General features: G+C 36.9%; 1 protein-coding gene across 1 annotated transcript; it reads right to left on the bottom strand.

Moving 5' to 3' along the window:
- Window positions 1-19,820: 19,820 nt before the first annotated feature.
- LOC140771003 (uncharacterized) lies at window positions 19,821-20,908 on the bottom strand. The gene has a single exon (XM_073112349.1). The coding sequence runs from the start codon at window positions 20,858-20,860 to the stop codon at window positions 19,907-19,909; it is 954 nt and encodes a 317-aa protein (XP_072968450.1). The 5' UTR covers window positions 20,861-20,908; the 3' UTR covers window positions 19,821-19,906.
- Between the last annotated feature and the right edge of the window lie 5,013 nt (window positions 20,909-25,921).

Here is a 25,921-nt window from a genome sequence, read left to right as displayed (position 1 = left end):
TGTAAGCTTAAGAAATCCATATACGGTTTAAAACAACATCTGGTCATTGATATTTTAAATTCTGTAGAGTGATTTCTTTATTCGGATTTGTTGAAAATCCTATTGATCAATACATATACCAATAAGAAATGTTTTCTTGTTTTATATGTGGTTGATATTTTACTTGCAACCAATGACAAGGGTTTGCTTCATAAGGTGAAACAATCTCTCTAAAAATTTTGATATGAAAGATATGGGTGATACGTCTTATGTCATTGGCATTAAGATTCATAGAAACAAACTTCAAGATATTTTAGGTCTGTCTTAGGAAACCTATATTAATAAAGTTTTGGAGAGATTTAGGATGAAGGATTGTTCATCGAGTATAGCTCCCATTATGAAGGATGATAAGTTAAATTTAAACCAATGCCTGAAAAACGATCTTAAGAGAGAACAAATGAAGAACATTCCATATGCTTATGCTATAGGAAGCTTGATGTATGCTCAAGTCTATACAAGGCCTGACATTGCATTTGCTGTAGAAATGTTAAGACAATATCCGAGTAATTTAGGTATAGACCATAAGAGAGCAGCAAAAAAGTGATGAGATATCTTCAAAGAACTTAAGACTACATGCTTATGTACAGACGGACAAATAATTTAGAAGTGATTGGATACTCAGATTCGGACTTTATTGACTGTGTTGATTCACATAAATCAACATCTAGATATATTTTCATGATAGCCAATATGAAACGATTCGGACTTCACCAACGTCATCTCGAGCATAGATTCACTCTAGGAGTGCTTTTGTTTCATGTTTTAGTGTTTAATTTTCATTAAAATAAGTTTTCTGTAAGTCGCGTTCGAACGCGGGTGGAGTGAGTTCGAACACACTATGAACGCCTACATCGCGTTCGCAAATACCGACAGGCGCGTTCGATCGCACGTTCGAACGCTTGCATCACGTTCGCAAATCCAGAGGAATGAACTCCGTGAGTTTGAACGCAGTGCGTTCGAACGTGGTCGAGCGAGTTCGAACGCGGTCGGCGAAAATTATATTGTTAGGGTTAATTTGAGTTGTTGGTTAGCCTCTAAAAGGATGTGGATGGCAACCAAAGTCATTATTGATTATTGAGATTGAGTTCTGCCTTGCCTCCTTCGTCCTCTTCGTTCCCATTCTCTCAATCCTTGACGACGCCGCTTCTAATCTCCCTTGACCGGCCAATCACCCTAGTCCCTTAGGGGTGGCCCTCTCCTCCCCCTTCTTCCAATCTATCCAACAATTACCCTAACCCTTCCATCAACCGTAACCCTTCCACCACCATTTTTCACCGGTTTCACCCCATTAACGCCGGTCCACCTTCAACCACCATTACCTAGGATCATGTGCCTCCATCCACAGATCCAAAACATACCACCCTGACCTTCGTCCATTAATCGGATGATATCTTGAGATCCCCACATTCGATTCGCCTGACACTAGATTTGTTGGAAAGCTATTTTTTGGGGCTACAATATATTAAAATTTCACATCGATCCAATGATAGTATAGTTCGGGATCTTATTTCAAAGTTCCGTGCCAGATCTAGTCCAGATCAAGAAATTGGAAGAGATCGAACCTTAGCCTAAAGGGGATATCGTATCAATCTGGTATTAGAGCTCCATAGCCAGAGGCGAGATCGTATCAAACTTGGTATCAGAGCCACCATTCCTTGGACAAGCGCTTCCTATGACGACCACCAGATCTATGACTGCTCGGCGAGATGATGAAGAAGAGATTCTCCCAATAGAGGAGAGAGAAACGGTTGTAGGGACTTCCACCCGCGGAACCGCCCGATCTAATCAGAATACGAAAGAACCTAGCATTCAAGCCATCCAAGAAGAATTTGAGAGGATTAGTAGCCGATGTCATCCACCATGGACGGATCAGCAACTTCGCAGCATCTTCATCTCCGGGCTGCGGGGTGACATACAAGCTGATGTGAGGGCTTTAAGGCCTAGAACCTTAAAGGAGGCCTTCGAAGATGCGGTGCTTATGGAAGACAAACATAGGGCCATGAAGATACACCTGAAACAGAGTTGGATGAGCCAAGGAAGCCGCAATCAATCTCAACCAACCGTAGCAGCAGGAAACATCACCGGAGTACCAAGAGTTGCTGCTACAGTGGTACCTCCTCAAGCACCTTTGAAGCCCTCCTGAGATGTGAAGTATGCACCTAGAGGTCTCGGACGAGCACTCACACCTGTCCAAGTGGAGGAATGAAGGGCCAAGGGCCTATGCTTCCGTTGTGATGAGAAGTTTGTACCCAAGCATCGCTGCGCTAAACCGATGGGATCGGTGATGCTAATCGATGGATTGGAGGAAGCTGAGGATGAGTTTGCAGCTGAAAATGAAGGTGTGGCTGGACATCAAGGAGAAGAAGATGAGGAGCAATCCATGGAGGACATGATAGCCGAAATCTCCCTCCACGCCTACTTGGGGACAGCTGTGCCTAAGACATTGCGGGTGAACGATGTAGTCAAGAATACCACAGTGAGAATCTTGATTGACACCGGGTCCACCCACAACTTCATTGATAAGAGGCTCCTTAAGAAGATTGGGCTAGAGTTGGAACCCACGGAAGGGTTCGATGTGACGATCGAAGATGGTACCACATTGCGAGCAAATTTTATATGTGGAGGTGTGGAATTGAAGGTGCAAGGCCAAACTTTCACATTGGATCTGTATCCATTGGCCTTGCGAGGTGTCGACATTATTTTGGGGACTCAATGGCTTCGAAGCTTGGGGCCCGTGACATTTGATTTTACAAGCCTCACATTGACATTTTGGAGAAATGACCAGAGAGTGCTGCTGGATGGAAGTAAACCGCTGCTTGGACTTCCAAACGAAAGGGACGCAAGGGAGCTCGCTTCTTTCTCGGCACCCACCTTTCCTTTCTTCTCAGATCTACGGAGAGCCAATACAGAAGATAGTGAGCTGTTCTAACTCATGGAGGAGTTGAGAGAGAACCCCTCAAGCCACCCCGAACACGAGGAGTGCGATGGATTAGTACTAGAGCACGGGCGAATCAAGGTACCCCGGAACGAAGAGCTACGGAGACTATTGATAGCACACTTCTATGATACTCCTATAGCGGGTCATGAAGGAGTATTATGTACCTACAAGCGGCTGGCCCAAAACTATACATGAATAGCGATGAAGATGGACGTGAAGAAGCATGTGCGTGAATGTCAAATCTGCCAACGAGTCAAATCGGAGGCACTCAAGCCCAGCGGGCTGCTGCAACCACTGCCTATACCATAGCGTATTTGGGAGGATATCTCCATGGACTTCATCGAGGGGCTGCCGGAGGTTCGAGAACAATCGGTGGTGTTTGTTGTGGTGGATAGACTGAGTAAATATGCTCATTTCATAGCATTGTCTCACCCGTTTTCAGCGAAAAGGGTTGCTGAAATTTTTGTTCGGGAAGTGGCACACTTGCATGGGATGCCTAAGACGATCGTGTCAAACCGGGATTGCATCTTCATCAGCAAGTTTTGGTCCGAGTTCTTCAGATTGCAAGGGACTCAAATCAACCTTAGTTCAGCTTATCATCCCGAGACGGATGGCCAAACCGAGATGGTAAATCGTGGACTAGAGCAATACTTGCGATGCTTTGTGGCGGACCGACCAAAGAATTGGGTCAAATTCCTTCCATGGGCTGAGTGGTCATACAATACCGCTCATCACTCTAGCATCGGCATGACCCCCTTTGAGGCAATTTATGGGCGCACTCCCCCTGTCTTGCGTGCCTACGATAGACTCGCGGTGGCGAATAGAACCGAGCTTGACTTGGAGCTTGCTGATTGAGATGAAACATTGAGGCGGCTCAAGACTCACCTAGCCACAGCCCAAAACCGCATGAAGCAAACTCATGACAAAGGCTGGCGTGAGCGAGAATTTGAGGTGGATCAATTGGTGTTCATTCGAGCTCAATCGTATGGGCAATCCACATTGAGGCCAATTTTGAACCAAAAGTTGGGTTACAAGTACTATGGTCCGTACCGAGTGCTACAACGAATCAGTCCAGTAGCTTACCGGTTGGACCTACCTGAAGGAACTCGGATACATCCGGTCTTCCATGCATCGGCATTAAAGGCCCAGATCGAGCCTAACCATGTGGTGGGTTCGGCCTTACCCGAACCAATGGAGGAAGATGGCTCCAATGAACCGGTCTGAGTCTTAGGCCGTAGGAGAAGACGCCATGGGTCCAGATTAGAGACTGAAGTGCTGATTGAGTGGCTGGGCAAACCTACTAACGAGTCTACATGGGAGCTAGAGTCAGATATCATGGATCGCTTCCCAAATTTCAAACCTTGAGGACAAGGTTGCGGAAGCGTAGTGGATTGATATGATTCGGACTTCACCGACGTCGTCTCGAGCATAGATTCACTCTAGGAGTGTTTTTGTTTCATGTTTTAGTGTTTAATTTCCATTAAAATAAGTTTTCTGTAAGTCGCGTTCGAACGCGGATGGAGTGAGTTCGAACGCGGTTTGTGAACGGGGTTGTGAACGTGGGTGGGGTGGCCCTCTCCTCCCCCTTCTTCCAATCTATCCAATAATTACCCTAACCCTTCCATCAACTGTAACCCTTCCACCACCACTTTTCACCGGTTTCACCCCATTAACGCCGGTCCACCTTCAACCACCATTACCTAGGATCACGTGCCTCCATCCACGGATTCAAAACATACCACCCTAACCTTTGTCCATTAATCGGACGATATCTTGAGATCCCCACATCCGATTCGCCTGAAACTAGATTTGTTGGTAAGCTCTTTTTTGGGGCTACAATATCAAAATTTCACATCAATCTGACGACAGCATAGTTCAGGATCTTATTTCAAAATTCCGTGTCAGATCTAGTCCAGATCAAGAAATTGGAAGAGATCGAACCTTAGCCTAAAGGGGAGATCGTATCAATCTGGTATTAGAGCTCCATAGCCAAAGGCGAGATTGTATCACAATAGAGTTGTATCATAGAGGAGTGTTGAATATGTTAATCTTATTGATGTGTAAGCTTTTTTTTGTGATAGTAGTGAAGTATAATACATAAAAAGCTAATCAATATAAGGCTAGTAAGTGTAATACAGTCTCTGTTAGCTAATCAATGTTCTCATGTTGCACACTCATGCAATATGTGTGTGATTATTACGACTTATACATTTAGGGCTTGTTTGGGTAATTAGAAAAAAATATCCATATGATTCAACTTGTAGGAATTTTTTTCTTTAAAAAAAGGTGCAACGGAAGTATTCTATTGATTTTCTTTCCTTTGGATTGATTAATTTTTCTTATTTAAAGAAATAGAGAGAGATGGGAGGAGTGTTAACCATATTGAGCATGAGCCTCTCAATTTAAGCTCTTTTGGTATTAACAATTACCCAAGATTTCCTAAGAAGAATTAGGCAATAATGATATTGAAGAAAAGACAAGAAGGAATGAAGAATCAGTGATAGCTAAATAATGAATCATTCTATATAAATATGTTTCATCTTTAGATAGCTGTACAGTTACTGTAATTAAGCAGAGAAGCATGTATTTATAAAGTAATGACTCATGCAATAAAAGCACTGTTTTCTTGTTTTTATGGAATTAGAGCGGCTAAAGTTTACAGCTTCAATCCAAATGGCTGAAATAGCTTTCTAGATCCTTTGTTTTTCTAAATATCAATTAATTCATCTCAATCAAACTTAATCAAGCCAATTACCTCCGTTGGGTGTCGTAATATTTGCCAATTTTGGGAGCCTATGATCTCTATGAATTGTAGATAGTTCTAAGACATATCTAGTTTATAAAGTTACAATACTCCTAGAGCAATCTTGAGTTTACCATGTGGACAAAAAAGGACCAAATTATTTTGAGTTGGATCAATGCAACTCTTACTGAAGGAGTTTTTGCCACTATTTAGGGCTTGAACACATCCAAGAAGGTTCAGGATTCTCTCGCTACTTTGTTTGCATCTCACTTGAGATCTCGAGTAGCACAAATCAAGAGACAATTTCAAAGCCTTCAACAAACCTCTAGGTCATGCATTGACTATCATTGTCTTGCCAAGCGCTTGTCGATCAACTTGGTGTCGTTGGGAAACCACTCGAAGGTATGACAATATAAGCTTCTACATAAGTGGTCTTAATCTAGCTTTTACTCATTTTGTCATAGTATATTCATTTGCTACCAAGGATGCTACTATGTCCTTTGAAGTTTTTCAATCCGAGCTTCTAAATTGAGGCCATGATTGAGACTCACAATCAATCTGTTCAACCCGATTCTAGAAGTTTTGCCATGTTTATTAACAAATCAGGTAAATCATATCCTCCTAAGAAAGGAAAGATCCCTACAAACTTTAAACTATTTTCTCCTAAAATTAGGAAATCACAAGAACATAAATATGCAATGCTCATACTCTCACCATAGCACACACCAATTCCACACTTCTTTCCTCCAATAACTTTCCATTGCAATTAAAACAAATCTTGCAATGTCCACAAGCATCTGCCAACCTTCTATTTATTCAAAAAATTTGCTAATAATAATGTCTACATTATACTAATTATGTGCTGTGCTAGGTAGAGGGGCAACTAAAAGAAAGGGGAAGAAGCTTGGTCAACAATGGTGGTTGGCTAGATTGAGGGAGGTTGAGGGAGAAGATAGATGAATAAGAATAAGATTTAATTCAATTTCCAAAACTGACTAATCAAGTGCACACCACAACTATTTATAGGTGGGTACTTGTGATTCAGTTTACCTAACCCACGTCATATGGTTTGACTCCACTAACTAATGACTCATAAGAAAATAACATAACAAAAGACTAGAAAGTAAACACTTTAGGCGAGTCATCTTCTGTTGCGGGTTCGAACGCCCTCGTGAAGCATTCGAATGGCCTTCTAGACTTTCGAACGCCTTAGCTTGAAATTTTTTATTTTTCAGCAAACAAGCAAATAACTATTACAACTCCTAGCCAAGGAATTACTAAATAAGGTGCGAGTCTGTATCAACCCACTCTAGAGTTGAATAAGGCTATGTATCACTAACCAAAGTTGGAGGCGTTGGGTTAGGATGCTGTTAGCCCAACCCATGTTAGGTGGGGCTGGGTGTAGTCTAACTAATGGATTGGTAGGTTGGGTTGTGGCCTAGCCCATGTTTCCTTATGGGTTGGCCTGCGGCCAAACCCAACCAACTTGTTTAGCTCTTTTTGGTGTTGTAGCTTTTGGCCCAATTTTTTATTAGAGGATTGGTTACTAGTTATAATAATTGTTGTAAATTAATTTTAATAGATTAGACTATAGCCTAATAGCGCCATTGCTAATTGCTCTTAATGAAGAATTACCTCTAAGTGGAATTTAGCACGATCAATTATAATATTTGGTCAAATCAATTTTTAACAAATGGGTCGGTAGTCTTTGTGTATTTGTATTAATTACTCTTATTAGAGTACTAATATAGATCAATGTAAGAAAATGGTATATATTAGGTATATTGTTTCATTTAACAAAGCGGATTAATTAAATATTATTACTTTATTACAATTTGAGGTAAATTGTTACAAATTTACTATTAATAATGTGTTAGGAGTCGGTGTAGTTATGCCGGCTCTATCTTATTAGTTGATATAGGAATTCTTAAATGGACTTACCCAAGCCTATACTGAACGTGATGCAATTCGGGTCAGATCAGATAACATCATGGGGAGATTGAGCTCAATGGATTGAGTCTAGTTATCTTATTTATTTATTTGATTTAGTTAGAGTTTTAGTATGTTAGAATTTTATTTAATTAGCTAAAGCTAACTCTGTGCAGTTTTGAAAAAATATTCGTAGAATATTTTATAGACTTCCAAATAATATCAAACTAATTGGATAAGATTTCCAACCTCTAGATCTATAACTTTTGTATTCATAACTTCTCCATATCTGAAATCTATCTGCAGCAAAACGAAGGGTTAATATAAGAAGATAAGAAAGACTGGTTTAGTTAAATTTGTCTAGGACTTTTTGATTTAATCCAAATAATATCAAACTAGTTGGATAAGATTGCCAACCTCCAGATCTACAACTTTTGTATTCACAACTTCTCCATATTTGGAATTGATCTGCAGCAAAACGAAGTATTAATCTGAGAAGATAAGGAAGACTTGTTTAGTTAAATTTGTTTAGAACTTTTTGATTTAATCTTTATACATAGGGCTTTATGGCTTGTATCTTAGGCATACATGGAATGAAAGATTAATTACCTTTTGCCCTGGCATTTCTCTCAACCAGGCCACCGGCTTGTACATCTCCCTCTTCCTCCTTTACCAACCACTGCCACCTCTTTCGTTGGCACGGTCTCATCTAGTTTCTGATCTCCTTCTGCTATCGATCCCCCAGTTCTGTAGGATAAGCCTACTTCTTCCCTTTCGTCTCTTTATATTAACCATCTCTACTTCTTGTACGATTTTTACCATAGCTATAGGCTAATCATAGCCTTCAACCATCTATCGCATCCGCATCCATAAATCATCACTACCATCATCTATTGTCGAGCCACCTTCATCAACTACTCGGCCTCCACTCCATTATCACTTTCATCCTATATCTAGGAATCCATGCCTCCACCCGCAAATCTCAAATCCTGTGCAGACCTGAATTTCAATCGCTATGAATCAAATTAAGACGGTTCATAACAATTGGTATTAGAGCCAACGTTCTTTGGACCGTCATGGCTAACACAATATCGAATGCAGCGAAGTAAACGAGCGACCAAAGCTTGGAGACGGACCATATGGCTTCGTCAAGGTCGCCATCTCCTCCTCATCCGCAAGATCCCATGGAGTACCTAGTAGGTTTAGCCGATCTACCTCAAGCCATAGCTTCCATAGCACAAACAATGTTAGAGATCAAGGTGACCCTTGTGGACATAAACCAAAGGTTTCCAAGGCGTACACCTAAGAATACCAATTGTGGGGAAGGTAATCAAGGTGGCACACTGACGAGAACAAGCGCAGCCATCAAACCAGATCAAGGGGGCTAAACCTACACGAAGAACACCTTCATCAACTACTTGCCCTCCACTCCATCATCACCTCCATCCTATACCTAGAAATTTGTGCCTCCACCCATGGATCTCAAATCTTGTGTAGACCTTAATCTCAACCGTTACGAATTAGGCTAAGCTAGTTCATAACATCTTCCTCTTTGAAGCGCATAGCTTGACCTTTTCAAGAGAAGAACAGCATTTTGTTCCAGTTGTTTGACGAAACTTTGAAGTTATTTCATAATGACATTATGTTCTCTTATATATATAGTATTCACTAATATACATTGTAACGCCCTCGCCCGACATAGGCACGTGCACGCCCACGCGCCCATACGGCACACGTGGCGCACGCGATAGGTCGGGCGGGGCTCGTCACGCACAGATACACTCCTGGCATATACAATTATGACATCATCAAATAACACTTGCTATCACATTCATACTCACATAATCAAATACCAAATATATCATATTATCAACCAAACAAATCTGTTAAAATATGAATATCTAAGTCCACAATGATACACACTATACCACTACCTACTCTGGTAGGACCCACACAGGCCACAACAAACCATCAGGATACAACTAAATAACTAATACACGAGTACACTATGATTCGACCTGTATTATACAAATCATCGTCTAATACAAAAGAGTATAAATATCAAATACTGGTACAACTCAATTTCTATATAAACTATCATCTACACCGTCCCACATCTATAGCTCACCTCATCATTGCTCTAAAATATCTTCTCAAGATATCACAAGTCGCTATCACTGTACCACATATCTGAGAGGTTAGAAAAGAAATAAAGAGAGACATGAGCAAAAGGCTCAGTGAAATAGACCTTACCCTGAATCAGTGATGTCAAACAGAGAGTAAAGCATGTACTGGATAATATGAATTAGAAAGAGCATCATGTCATAAATGAGTATATGAATGTTCCTCAATAATACATAAATGAGAAATAGATAACGTGTCATGCAATGACTGATAAAATATGTAATACTCGACAATGTATAAATAAATCTCCATATTATACCATCATCATAACTCTCTCTCAAATATGATATATATAATGCATGTCGATCATGATCATGCTATGATGTCAACTGCAACTATATATGATGTATATTGACTACTCAATAATCAGGTAATCAGATGATAATGAAAATCATATGCATTTCTCAACATTACGATCATCACCGACATCTCGGTATAATATCATCATACTAGACCACTGTGCATAGTCAACACCCGGTACTCGGTCTCAACATCATGCCCGAAGGCTCCGAGCATACTCTGTCATCCGCAAGGAGTATCTCAAATATAACCATACCCTATCATCCACTAAGGGTATCAACATCCATCCAGACCAGGCACCCCATAGTTGATAGAAACCTCGTGAGGATAACTCGCCACATATGGCCTGACGAACGGCATGTGTCTGATTGTCTGTGCGCACAGACTCAACTGACCTCGGACATGGGCTACGAGATATCACATATCAGCGACCATAATCATCAATCCAGGCACCCCTAACCCTGGCACCTACTCGAGTATCCTCACGCTTTCTATCAACTATCCTATCAATCACATTTCATGCTTTCCTTCTAAATGTCAGATCACATGCATATATCCAGTATGATGACGAGTCAATGAATAATAGGAATTTAGGTTGAACAGGAATCAAGAGAAAAATGATGCAATGTAGTCTCCAACCATGTATCTAACACATGCATATTCTTGCTAGTCTATCACATGCACACTCATGCTAGAGATCATTTCGGTATACAATTATAACAGTAGAATCATCTCCAATCATCTCCATATATCACCAATATACTCATATATCAGATTAGCCTAATCAAATGCATGATAAAATATGCTCAACTGTAATCATCTCTATAATCATGCTGGAGGCCAAAACATGTATGTACATAATATATAATATATCCTAATTTGAGAAAGGCGTCTAGGTGATAAGACTACTCACTCTTGATCAAAAGACATGAACCACGCAACTCTCACGTCCACCAGTCAGATATCAACTCAACGTTAGGGTCCATGGGGTCTCACATAAGGGGGTTCGAGGTCCCAGTGATGGCAGGCCAGCGGCAGCACGAGGAAAAAGAGAGAGAGAGTTTGAGGGGAGGAGGAGAGAGAGAAAGACCGAAAGAGAGAGAGAGTGGGGAGAAGAAAATTATATATAGAGAGAGAGAGACAGTAGGGAGGGAGGCTCCAGCGGCGGCGGCAGCGGTAGTGGGTGCGTGGCGCCTCACCACGCAAGTTGCATGAGCAGCTTGCTTGGGCACGAGGCCGGCCACACTGTGGCCAGCCACGTCGTGCCCAAAAACTTTATTTTTTATTTTTTATTTATTTAAACTTGATTTATTTTATTATTATTATTTTCTTTCTTTTTTTTGTCTCTTATTTATTTATTTATTTATTTTATACATTATTATTATTATTATTTTATTTTATTTATTTTTTGAGGTTATTACATTATTATTATTTATTATTATTATTATTATTATTATTATTATTATTATTAATTTATTTATTTATTTTCCTGGGTTGTTACATACATGAAGCTAATTTTCCCTTCCAAAGATAAAAGGTGAAAGATCTCTTCCAATGAAGTTGTTAAACTAAGTGATTGCTTTTCCCTTATATATATATATATATTGGTTGCAATTTTTCATAAAATATTTTGGATGTTTTCAATTGTAAAACTTAATAATGGACGAAATTTGGGATAAAATAAATATATGATTGATCAATTTTCACAAAGGGTAAAAAGATTTAATATTCAAACTGTAATTAAAAAATAAGAAAAAAGGTATTATTTGCTCTTTTAATGTAAAGGTGAATGTTTGTTAGCATTTAAATATGTACAATACCACATGGGATTAAACTGTGACAAAAGAAAGTTCAGGCAATCTGAATTTTGGTTGAATCACAAAGAACTCTGTTATAATTAAATTATTAAATTCTAATTGGAGTCATTTTTTAAGAATAGTGAGTAAATACCATATTTAAGATTATGTTCTAAATTGTAGCCATCCTATTTTCTCTAGAAAAAGACTAACAATGTGATCATAATATTAGCTCTAAAAGGGGCTAGAAATAAATAAAACGAAAAACAAATTGCTTTGTGAATTGCATAAGAATAACTGCAAATTGGCTAAATATAACTATGAATTACTTTAAAATAATTATGAACGATGTAAAATAACTATGAATTACAGGCAGAAAAGAAATAGACGAAGAAATTGAGTGAGAGAGATATTATCTAATTCAACTATTTGAAGAGACTCAATTCATTATTACTAATATTTAGTACGAATTTACTTTCAACAATAAGATTAAAATAAATATTCTTAAAGTGTAGACAGAGTATACGATTCTAGAAACTTGATAGTTTATCTATATCTATTTCTTTTTCTCCTGCAACAACATCTAATCTTTTGAATTCACAGTAATTACTTTTATAAATTAGGATCTAAAGACTTGTTTTTTAACAAAGGTAGGATCGTAGCACTAAAATAAAGAAAAAAAAAGTAGAAAAATAGAATGGTTTTGAGTGGAAAAAGAAGAAAAAGAAGAAAAAAAAAAGGGTCGAGTATGAGCGAGAGATAGAAGAAGAACCACAAGAAGAGTATAGTACAATATCCTTACATTCCTGCTTCTACTAGTGGCGAATACTACAAATTATCTAAAGCCAGAATACGAGAGATTTGTATAAATATTTGTATAGAAAAAGGAGTGAGAGTAGAAGAGTAAATTTGAAAAAACAGAAGAAGAGATTTTTGCCTTAAAAGTCTGTGATATGTTTTAGGTTGCACTTTCTTTCCATTTTATGTTTCTATTACAAATTCTTTCTATTTTTTTACCAATTTGCCCTCACCTTATTTCTTAAAAGTTTCGGACAACTCCTGCTTTTCATTTAATGAAGTACAAAGAAATGATATGATATACTCTATTATGAATCAGATCTAGACTGATGTGATTGTGAGAAAATTATAATATTCTTTTTGAGTGGTAATCTCGCGAATTAGGGTTCTAATAGATTTCATTTCATATGAATCCGAGGTCAGAGTCAGAAGTTAAAACTAAAATAGTGAGAGAAGGTGAGAACATGACAAGCCAAGGATGGTCGTGGACAACTTCAAAGTAGGGTGGCTCATGGAAATGATGGTGGCTAGGGTTTGGAGATAGAATTAGGGTTCTAAGTTAGATATACTCCTAGGAAAATAAATGACTATGATTAATTTACTTATACTCGTAGATTATATTACTCTTACTCCTAAGATAGTCAAAGGCTAAAATATAATTGTTAATTCTTTATTTTATACTTGGATGTTTAAACAAAGAAGCTCAATCCCTCTATATATAGCGATCGGGTATAATGAGTCATACTATGACTAGCCTTGAAGGCTTACATGACTCAAACTAAAACTTATCTTACATGCTGACATGATTTAATTGGCTTATTTTAGAAGCTTGTATAACTTAATTAGACTTATCTTAGTGGCTTATATGACTTAAATAAATTTGTCTTAAATGCTTACATGACATAACTGAACTCATTTAAGGGTTTACACAAGAGATAAGCATAAATCAATTAAAAGATAAATAAACTCAATCCATCGAGTCCATTGTCCTCATGATGTGATTCGACCTGACCTAATTTGCATCAATTCACCATGGTTTCGACCATCTTGTCCTCAAAGTGTCCATAGTGATTTCCATACCTTCTGTTGCTTTCGAACTATAGATTTTCGATCTCCATGTGGGTCTCGTCTACCATATGAAAGAGGGCCCCACGATGGGTTCTACTTTAGGGCCCACTTATTTGACCCATAGTTTGCCCTGTCTTAGGTGACTAAGGCCAAATCCTAGCCATGAGCGATTTGAGCCATAGTCTCAGTGCATGCGGTTTAGGTCATGACTCATGTGTGGGTGGTCCAAGGAACGTGCCGAACATGGCGGCAGAGGAGAGGTGCTTGTATTGCCGCCCATGGAATACTAATGTTTCATGCCCTAGCTTCCACTATGATTGAAGAAGATGACTCTAAAGTCACTACTGCGGGTTGCTCTGACATCGTTGCAGCTGTGGGGACGATCTGTAAAGATAGCATGAGCTCCACTACGATCGAAGGTGAGGTCGAAGTCATGGTTTGGACTAGCACTTTCCTTCACTCTCGGGTTGGATTTTCTTACCATGGGACGGCTTGCTCCTCAATGGCTAGCGGTGTTGGCGATGATGTGCAGCAGTGGGCGGCTAGCAGGGCCTCTACCAAGGCCTAGATTAAGATATTGAGGGAGGGTTGCATCTCCTTCAACTTATTCGAAAGTTCTTTAAATATCGTCTTCACCCACACCGGTGGCTCGTCGTTGGTAATGGCTACTGGTGGTGATGGCGTTGGAAAAGACTAAGCCAGTATGGAGATGAGTTTTTAGTCTTCCATGGCAGCGGTTTCCCTTGGATTTGTCTTGGATCATGTTTCCACCAACGGTCGAGGAACGTTGACTCTGATACTACTATTACAAATCTGATCTAGACCGGTCTGGACATAAGAAAATTATAATATTTTTTGGGTGATAGCCTCGTGAGCTAGGGTTCTGTAACAACCCAATCCAAAAAAAAAAATTCATGGGCACGACGCGACCGGCCACACTGTGGCCGGCCTCGTGCCCATGCCAGCTTCTCATGCAGCTTGGTGGGGCGCCACGCGCCTGCGGCCGCTGCCGCAGCCAACCGGCTGCGGCCAGCTGGCCGCGGTGGGCCCCGGCAGGCCCCGGCGCAGCCACTACTTCTCCTCTACCGCCTTCCCTCTCTCTCTTTAAATCTCTCTCTCTCTCTCTCTCTCTCTCTCTATCTCTCTCTCTCTCTCGCCGAGGCCGGTCGTCGCCGTCGCCACCTCTACGAGTGCCAGTGAGCTCCTCTCTCTCTCTCTCTCTCTGTCTCTCTCTCTCTCTCTCTCTCTCTTTCTCTCTCTCTCTTTCTTGCCCGAGGGTGGGCTCGTCGGAGCCGAGCCACCGGCGAGAGGCCGACCGCTGGCTGGCCAGCAGCGGCCGGTGCCTTCCCCGCCGGCCCAAGTCCGCAACCGCCTCCCTCACCTCCTCTATTTCTTCTCTTTCTCTTCTGTTCTTCTTCTTCTTCTTCCTCTTCTTCTTCTTCTTCTTTCTTTCCTTCTTTCTTTCTTTCTTTCTTTCTTTTTCTCCTTCTTCCTCAGCTCCTTCTCTTTCTTTCTGCATAGTGTTGGGCTCGGCCCAGCACTATAGCAGACAGTGCTGGGCCGAGCCCAGCACTGATGGCAGATGTGATTAATTTATTAATTAATTAGTTTATTTATGGTATTTATTTAGGTATTTTTCTTCTTAATTAATGCAAATAGATTATTTAGACATGAACTATTTTAATAATATTATATATCCTTCAATATAATTTTATTAATGATAATTTTTATAATTAATGATTAATTAGGTATAGATATATGTAATACTTATATTTATTTATTTATTTACATATCTATTAGATTAATAGATAGATTTGTAAATTATAATTATTAGATTTATATTCTAATATTCTTATGATCTACATTTTAAGTAATTCTATTAATTTATTATACATTATTATTTTGTAACAAATAAGATAATGACTACATAGTCCCTAATTAATCAAGATATAATTTAATTATAATTAGGTTTTTATCTATATTTATATTTTATTTATAATTAAAATCTAGCCAATCATAAAAATAAGTAGAAATTCTAAAATCTAATAAATCATCATATTTTACTCGAACGGATTATAATGGGATAAACAACTAACTTTATGTTACTTAAACATTTTCAGATCCCGAACCCCTTATTTGAGACCCCGTTGTCCTTGCTAGCGAGAAGTGTCACACGGTTGATGGGCGGATGTAAGGGGTACGTGGTTTGTATCTTCTGATCAGTGTGAGTAGTCTTATCCCCTAGATCCCTTTCTCAAATTAGGATATATTACATATTATGTACATGCATAATTTGGCTTCCAGCATGATTATATGACTTTATATAGGGATGATTTCAGTCAAGCATATTTTATCATGCATTTGATTAGACTGATCTGGGATATGAGTACATTAGTGATATATAGAGATGATTGGAGATGATTATGCTGTTATAGTTTTATGTCGAGATGATTTCTATCATGAGTATGCATATGATAGATTAGCATGAGTATGCATGTGTTAGATACATGGTTGGAGTTTGCATTACATCATTTTGCTCTTGATTCCTATTCCACCTAAATTCCTGTTATGCATTGACTTGTTATCGTACTGGATATATGCATATGATTTATCTTTTAGAAAGGAAAGCATGAAATGTGATTGATAGGATAGTTGATAGAAAGCGTGAGGATACCTGAGTGGGCGCGAGGGTTAGGACGCGCTTGGTGGATGATTGATCGCTCGACATGGTCGCGATCTTGTTGGCCTTACGTCCGAGGTCGTTAGTCTGTGTGCGCAGCAGACATTCGGACACATGCCGTTCGCCAGGGCATATGTGGCGAGTTATCCTCACGAGATTTCTATCAGCTAGAAGGGTGCCTGGTCTGGATGGATGTTGATACCCTAGCGGATGACAGGGTTTGGTTATATTTGAGATACTTCTTGTAGATGGCAGAGTATGCTCTGAGCCTTCGGGCATGATGTTGAGACCGGGTACCGGGTGTTGACTGTGCACAGTGGTCTAGTATGATGATATTATACCGAGATGTCGGTGATGATCGTGATGTTGAGAAATGCATATGATTTCATTATTATCTGACATACCTGATTATCGAGTGGTCAATATGCATCATATATGGTTGCATTTGATATCATAGCATGGTCATGGTCGGCATGCATCATGTGTCATATTTGAGAGAGAGTTATGATGATAGTATGACATGGAGATTTGTTTACTCATGGTCGAGGATTATATACTTTTATCAGTTATGACATGTTATCTACTTTTAATTTATATATTATTGAGGATACATTCATATACTCATTCATGACATGATACTCTTTCTGATTCATATTATCCAGTACATGATTTACTCTTTGTTTGGCATTACTGATTCGGGGTAAGGTCTATCCACTGAGCCTTTTGCTCATGACTCTCTTTATTTCTTTTCTAACCCCTCAGATTTGTGGTACGTGATAGCGACCTGAGATATCTTGGGAAGATATTTTAGAGTGATGATGAGGTGAGCTATTGATGCGAGACGGTATAGAAGATAGTTTAACCAGACATTGAGTTGTATCGTTGTTTGTTATATTTGTACCTTATTATATCAGACGATGATTTGTATAATATAGGTCGAATCATAGTGTACTCTTGTATTAGTTATTTTAGTTGTATCTTGATGGTTTGTTATGGCTTGTGTGGGTCCTGCCAGATTATGTAGCGGTCTAGTGTATATTATTGTGGACTTTGATATTCATATGTTAACAGGTTTATTTGGTTAAGAGTATGATTTATTTGGTGATGGATTATATGATCATGGATAGGTTAGCAGGTTTTATTTGATGATGTCATGATTATATGTGCACAGGAGAGTATTCGTGTGTGACGGGCCCCGCCCGACTTGTCACGTGCGTCGCGCGTGCCGTGCGGCCGCGTGGGCGTGCACGTGCCGTGCCGGGCGGGGGCGTTACAGGTTCTAATGGCTTTAGTTTTATATGAATTTGAAGTCAGAGTTAAAGTTAAAATTATAATAGTGAGGAAAGGTTAAAATAGTACTAAAGTAGAAATATCTAACATTGTGACGGTTGTCAGAGAGTGGTAGACAACCAAGGGTGGTGGTGGATGGCAATAAAGCAGGGTTGCTCGTGGAGGTGATGGTGGCTAGTGTTTGGAGGTTGAATTGTTATTCTAAGTTAGATATACTTCTAGAAAAATAAACAGTTATGATTAATTTACTGATACTTCTAGATTCGGACTAGCCCTAAAGATTTACACGAGTCAACCTAGGACTTACCTTATGAGCTTACATAACTTAATTAGATTTGCCTTAGAGCCTTACAGGATTTAACCAGACTTGCCTTAGAGCTTACTTAACATAGCTAGACTTGTCTTAAAAGTATATATGACATAACTAGACTTGTCTAAATGGCTTATATAAGAGATAAGCATGAACCAATAAAAGATAAATAGATTCGATTCACCAAGTTCAATGTACTCATTATGTGATCAGACCTATCCTGGTTCACATTATGTTCATCATTCATATATAAAAAATAGAGTATTTTGGAGGGAGAGCGGTGGCTATATTTTTAGCACTTTGTCCTCGTCCCTATCCTTCTCCCTATTACAGTAGCATTAGGATATTTCCAATATGAACTTTGATCGATATTATTTTATATGCGTTGGAAAACTTATTTAATTCTTTAAAATTTCATCTCTCAATAAATATCTTCAAATTCCAAATTTTAAATACAAGATTTATTTATTTTTAACTCTTTTATATCTTTCTCATAAGAACTCCGATCGATATTAATTTATATGTGTAGAAAAGCTTATTTAATTCTCTAAAATTTTATCTAATGAATATCTTTAAATTTGACCATTTTGGAGGTTTCAAATTTATTTAAATATTATAACTAATAGTTAAAATAAAATTAAGTTGCTACCAACATAATTTGAGAGATACCTACATAATTCTATAGATATCTACATAATTTCATAATCAGTAACGTAATTAACTTTTATTCGTTGTTTTGGTCATATTTTTTTTTCCGTTCAACATTATTTTATATGCGTTGAAAAGTTTGTTTAGTTCTCTGCAAGTTCATATCTCACGAGTATCTTCAAATTTGATTATTTCGAATGTTTAAAATTAAAATTTATCAATTTAAATAATTAATTATGTTTGGTCGGAAAGCTTATATAATCCAACTCTGGACATTATAATTTTAAGAAACTTTGACTATAACTTAATGTTGAATTTGAAAAGGTAGACTGAAAATATAAAATTGTGTTTTTCTTTTGATAGCAAAGGTTACATTGCTTAACCACTTATCAAGTAACAATTTAGATAACCAAGTATTTATTTTGAAGTATTTTAAGTCACAAAGAAAATTCTGAGGTTTTGATGAAATATTTAGAGGATATAAGGAAGGCGACAAAGTAACAGTGCAGATGGTTTGACTCAATCCAGACAAAGGTGTCATTTGTCATTTGCATGGGGCCTTGGTCAAGAAATTCTAATCTAAACAAGCCTTGCATCCTATTAAATCAGCCATTAATATTTAAGTAGGTTTATGAGCAAAATTCAATCAGGAAATTTCTCTTTGCTTCCCATGCAAGCAATAATTGACAAGTATTAATAACTTTACAGAGTTGTTCGGATGTGTTATTAATGGTGTCGCCCATAGTTGGAGAATTTCCAACTTATACTCCACTAGGTTAACATATCGTGATCAAAAAGTATTGCCAAGTCAAACTATAAATTTTGTTTCTATCTTTTTCTCTTCATAATAAGAAACAGGAGTTGGTCAGCATAAGAGTGTAATATATAATTAAGAAGATATTGAGTATTAATTAAGCTATTTTTATAGTTTTAATATTGCCAATGGACAACTAGTCATAGATAATATTATTAAGAAATTTATAACATGGTATATTTTTCGGTACGAGATTATTTGGTTCAACGTATTCAGTTATTCTGAGTAAGTAATTTATATAAAAAAAATTCGTGGTACAAAATTAAATGCTACAAAGTTATGGAAGAGATGATTCATTAGCATACCATATTATTGTGACCACTGTCATATAACAAGCTTAAGCATTACAACAAGAGATGAACCATAAAACTAAGGTAACTCTTTATCAACATGAGCATCAGAATGAGACAAGCTACTATATACAAAGCCATCTTCGTGGCTCTTCTTGCACTCAGAGTAGAATACTGTTAGTATTGCCAAGATGAACAAACCCAGTGTCCTTGCTACAAGAGCAAAAATGATTGCAGACAGCACTAATATTGCTTCTTTAGAGTTAGGAGCATGAGTAAAAGAAAAACTTGCAATGTATTGTTTAGCAAACCCGAAGGTAGTAATGAGAAGAAGTAGAAGAAACCCTTGCTTCTTCCTTCCTTTGATTAGTTCTGCAGAGCGATGAATCGCCTTTGGTCCATAACAGCCGATCTCCGCAACCGAAACCACTATGCTCAATGACCACACAAAACTGTAGTATAGAAACAAGCCGAGAACCAATAGAATTATAAGGATTAGCAAGATGGAGAAAATTACAGACTTCCATGAGATGAGCACAGCAGCAAAGATGAAGAGTAGTATGAAGAGAACTAAACAAGCTGAATTCAAGAAGGCGACAAAAAGTTGCGTTAATATAGGTCCTTTGATGTTGTTCTTTGCCATGGTGAGAACTTCGACGAGCGAGAAGAGCTTCCCACAGTAAGTTGTTATAGTAGCGTACAATGTTATGATCATGAGGAGAGAATTGATGATAAACACGAGGAGGACCTTGATGGATTCATCTACAAGGTGATGTGCGACATCTTTCTTGAAGGCGACGAGGAGGATGGTGAACTCGGGGCTCGAGGGGTCTATGGTGAGAGCTAATTCGTAGATCTTTAGAGTTAGATCAGTGAGGAGAGGGAGGATGAAGATGAAGATGGAGAAGAAGGAGAAGGGGAGGAAGGTGATGAGGATGAGGGGGAGGAAGAGTTTTAAGTTCTTGAAGGGGAGAACAAGGGCTTTCCATAGGATTTCCAAGGTTGAGAGGGAGGAGTTGCCTGAGTTAGCCATGCAAGCAAATGGGATGAGGAGGAATTGTAATGGTTTGAGATAGGAGGAGAAGGGTGGATTTCTATAGGAAGTGGTGATCCAAATGTAGAGTGCTGAGATGTTCTACATTAGAAGGACTTGGAAAAGTCTACCAATCAGATACTGTCTGTTTCTTAGATTTCATCGTCTTTTCTTTCTTTTTTTTTCTTTTTTTCAAGGAAGAAATAGTTCGGTGGCCAAGTCTTGCAAATAATTAATGCATGCACTATTTTTTAATAGAAAACTTGGAAAAAGATCGCGGCTAATCAACGAAGTGAGGTTAACCTTCACAATGGTAAAAGAGAAAAGAAGGGAAAGAGGGAAAAAAAAAAGTAAGTTTCACTTTGTTAACATCTTAATTTTATTTTTATTTTAAGTTAGAATATTTAAATAAATTTTAAATTTTCGAAATGATCGAATATGAAGATACTCATATTATGAAGTTATATAGAATTAATAAGCTTTCTAATCCATCTAAAATAATATCGATCAGAGTTATTATGAGAAAGATATAAATAAAAGAGTAAAAAGAATTAATTTCATTATTTGTGTAGTTGATTTTGAAGACAGCATTTAAGAATAGAGTTTTAGAGAATTAATAAGCTTCCAATGCATATAAAATAATATCGTCAAAGTTTATATTAGAAAGATTATGATGCTATGGTGGTAGGGAGATGTGTAACAACTCGGACCTGCTATATTCTTCCCACAAGGGCTTTCTCTCTTGTGAGCATTACGTGTGGATTACGAGTCTAACAACATACATCAATATCCAAGAAGACTCAAAAACATTAAAAGTAAGAGAGGCCCACAAGCTACAAAAATCCATCCAAATATAATAGAAAGAATAAGATCCCATAATAAGAGTATATGCCAAAAGAAATATACAACAAGGGAACATCATAATACTTCTTCACAAATAGTATAAAATAGGACGTGAAAAAAGAGGGTCTAACGCCCTACTAGGAAACTGCCGCTGAGCTTTCGCTAGAGTATCAATCAATCTACATCATATATAAACTATAAATGAGCCTAACGTTTAGCAAGTGACACTATCACTAGTCAAATATTATAGATAATAATACATCCAACATGGAGAATATATGAATATCTAGACAATTAATCATTATGACAGTAAAATAAATCATACACATATTTAGTTAGCACAGTCCAACCTAAACTCTTGCTAACCCTATCCACCCCATACGCATAGTGTGCCTCACACACAGTCCATCGGCCACCATCCGTACTCAATGGACATAAGTACCCCCAAAGGAGGGTAAATCCTAGCGATAGAATCGTCTATCCATCACCCAGCGAATAATATGACTTTGGCTCTATTGCACTACCATGCGACAAATCATGAGCTTTCACTCAAGGACACCATCACCTTACATCATCAGATACATCTAGGTCTATATCATTATATCATTTGCTTCGTAACTTAAATACCCTAAAGGGTTGACTCTCGTTAATCTATATTTAATTGTTTATCACCTAGCGAAATAGTTGCCTTATTGTTTGAGATTTGTAAACAAAGACTTCAAACTTGGGCATTACTATATAATAATATAAATATCCCCTCCTAATTAGACTCGATCCATCAAGCCCAATATACTTATTATGTGATCTACATTAACTCGATTCACATTATCTTTGCCATTTATATATAAAAATAGAGTATTTTGGAGGGAAAAGTCTTCCTTATTAGGTGAGACTAAATATGAGGGAGAACGGTAACTATTTTTTGAGCTCTTCATCCTCATTGCCGTTCTTCTCTTTATCATTTTAAAAATAGTTTTTGCAGTGTAATTTTTGGAGTCTTTGTTCATCTCTCTATTACAATAGCACTAGGATCATTCCAATATGAACTTTGATCGACATTATTTTACATATGTTGGAAAGTTTATTTAATTCTCTAAAATTTTATTTTTAAATAAATATCTTTAAATTACAAATTTTAAATGAAAAAAATCACTTTTTTCACTCTTTTATATCTTTCTCATAATAACTCCGATCTATATTAATTTATATGTGTTGAAAAGCTTATTTAATTCTCTAAAAATTCATCTCTAATGAATATCTTTAAATTCAACCATTTGGAGGCTTCAAATTTATTTAAATATTATAACTTAAAGTAAAAATAAAATTACATTGCTACCAACGTAATTTCATAGATACCTACATAATTCCATAGATATCTATATAATTTCATAATGAGTAACTTAATTAACTTTTATTCACTGTTTTGCTCATATCTATTATTTTGCTCATATCTGTTTTTCCATTCGACATTATTTTATATGTATTAGAAAAGTTTATTCAGTTCTCTACAAGTTTCGTATCTCATGAGTATTTTTAAATTCGATCATTTCAAAGGTTTATAATTCAAATATATCAATGTAAATAATAAATTATTTTTTATTCACTCTATCATATCTTTCCAATATAAACTCTAATAGATTTTATATTATATGAGTTGAAAAACTTATTTAATTCTGTAAAATTTAATATCCAATGAGTATCTTCAAATTCAACTATTTAAATAAAAAAATTCATTTTTTTTCACTCTTTTGTTCATATATTTTTAATAAGAATCTCGATCGATATTATTTTATATGCATAATGGATATCTTAAAATTGGACTATTTCGGGGCTCAAAATTCATTTAAACATTACAAATTAAACTAAAAATAGAATTATTGCTACCAACCAACATATGGCTATTCACCAACTTTGGTAGGTGTTAATTAACGTTGCACTACTATTCTTGTCTGTGGTATAGTTTTAGATAAAATAATAGAATCTTGCTGCTGACTAACTTTTTGTCAACAATGCATCAAAGAAAACTAAGATCCATCGTTATTGACAACGATAGTGCAATGCAAAAACCTATAAAGTTGATATAATCCAACGCTGCACATTAATTAAGTACATGACATGTCGGAACAAAGAAGAAAAGGCACGACATCTTTTATTATTCTGGCATAAATGACTTCAAAAAGTTATTTTATATATGATATAGACTCCAACTAATTTTAAAAACAAATGTGATGAGTTTAGTTATCTTATTTGCTTATTTAGTTTAGTTAAAGTTTTAGTAGGTTAAGATTTTATTTAATTAGCTAAATTTAGCTATACTCAGTTTTGGAAAAATATTTATAGAATATTTTACAGACATCCGAATAATATTAAACTAGTTGGATAAGATCGTCAATCTCTAGATTTACAACTTTGGTATTCACCACTTCTTTAGATTCGGAATCTATCTGCGGCGAAACGAAGGGTTAATCCGTAAAGATAAAAGACTAGTTTAGTTAAATTTGTTTAAAACTTTTTGATTTAATCTCTATAAAAAGGGTCTTATGACTTATATCTTATGCATGCTTGGAATGAAATATTAATTGGCTTTTAACCTCTCTCAACTAGGCCACCGACCTCTACATCTCTCTTCTCCTCTTTTATCAACCGGTGTCACATCTTCTATTGGCACGGTCTTGTCTAGCTTCTAATCCTCATCTACCACTAATCTCCTTAGTCCTGTAGGGCAGACCTACTTCTCCCCCTTTGTCTCTTTATCTTAACGGTCTCTACCTCTCATACGATTTTTACCACTATTGTAGGCTAATCATAGTCTTTAACCATCTATCGCATCCGCATATGCAAACCACCACCATCATCGTCTATTACCGAACCACCTCTATTAACTACTCGGTCTCTACTCCATCATCACTTCTATCATATACCTAGAATCTGTGCCTCTACCCACGGATCCGAAATTCTGTACAAACCTGAATCTCAACCGTTACAAATCGGATTAAGCCAATTCATAACAAAATAGAAAAATTTATTATCGAATATAAAATTCTTAAATATCATACATAGTTGACTAAAATACATAAGAACCGAAATAAATGAGCAGCTACTTATTTACGAAAAGAATTGTTCCTTGGTACGAAGAAGATACCAACATAATGTAAATCTTAATCTAGACCACATAAATACTTTAACCAAATATATTATTAATTTATCCCGTTGAGCATTATGAGCCAAAACGTAGAGATAGATGGTGCACTATTTTTTTATTTGATACAAGTTGAAAGCAATATGGTGGGGATATACAAAGTTATTGTCATATTAGATTTGAATGAGTTAAGAAAATTTTTTATAGCAGCTTCTGAGAAATAACCGGTTGACTTAGTCTTGGTTGATATTACACGTAGTAATGCAATTCAATATATTACATGTAGTTGTTTGGATTTTAAATATGAAGGAATTTCTTTGTACCTGTATATATAAAATTTTAAGAAACTTTGACTATAACTTAATGTTGAATTTGAAAAGGTAGACTGAAAATATAAAATTGTGTTTTTCTTTTGATAGCAAAGGTTACATTGCTTAAGCACTTATCAAGTAACAATTTAGATAACCAACTATTTATTTTGAAGTATTTTAAGTCAGAAAGAAAATTCTGAGGTTTTGATGTTACATTTAGAGAATATAAGGAAGGCGACAAAGTAACAATGGTTTGACTCAATCCAGACAAAGGTGTCACTTGTCATTGGCATGGGGCCTTGGTCAAGAAATTCTAATCTAAACAAGCCTTGCATCATATTAAATCAGCCATTAATATTTAAGTAGGTTTATGAGCAAAATTCAAGCAGGAAATTTCTGTTTGCTTCCCATGCAAGCAATAATTGACAAATATGAATGACTTTACAGAGTTGTTTGGATGTGTTATTAATGGTTTCGCCCATAGTAGGAGAATTTCCAACTTATACTCCACTAGGTTAACATATCGTGATCAAAAAGTATTGCCAAGTCAAACTATAAATTTTGTTTCTATCTTTTTCTCTTCTAATATGAACCAGGAGTTGGTAAGGATAAGAGTGCAATGTATAATTAAGAAGATATTGACTAATAATTAAGCTATTTTTCTTTAGTTTTAATATTGCAAATGGACAACTAATCATAGGCAATATTGTTAAGAAATTTATAACGAGATTATTTGGTTCAACAAATTCAGTTATTCTGAATAAGTAA

This window comes from Typha angustifolia, chromosome 11 (genome assembly GCF_048772165.1).
Source record: "Typha angustifolia cultivar Huaian chromosome 11, ASM4877216v1, whole genome shotgun sequence".
In the NCBI taxonomy this organism is placed as follows: domain Eukaryota; kingdom Viridiplantae; phylum Streptophyta; class Magnoliopsida; order Poales; family Typhaceae; genus Typha; species Typha angustifolia.
This window is presented reverse-complemented; position numbering and strand designations above follow the sequence as displayed.

Bases quoted from the DNA above. Each gene is read 5' to 3' on its own strand.
- LOC140771003 (XM_073112349.1), bottom strand. From the start codon at position 20,860: ATGGCTAACTCAGGCAACTCCTCCCTCTCAACCTTGGAAATCCTATGG.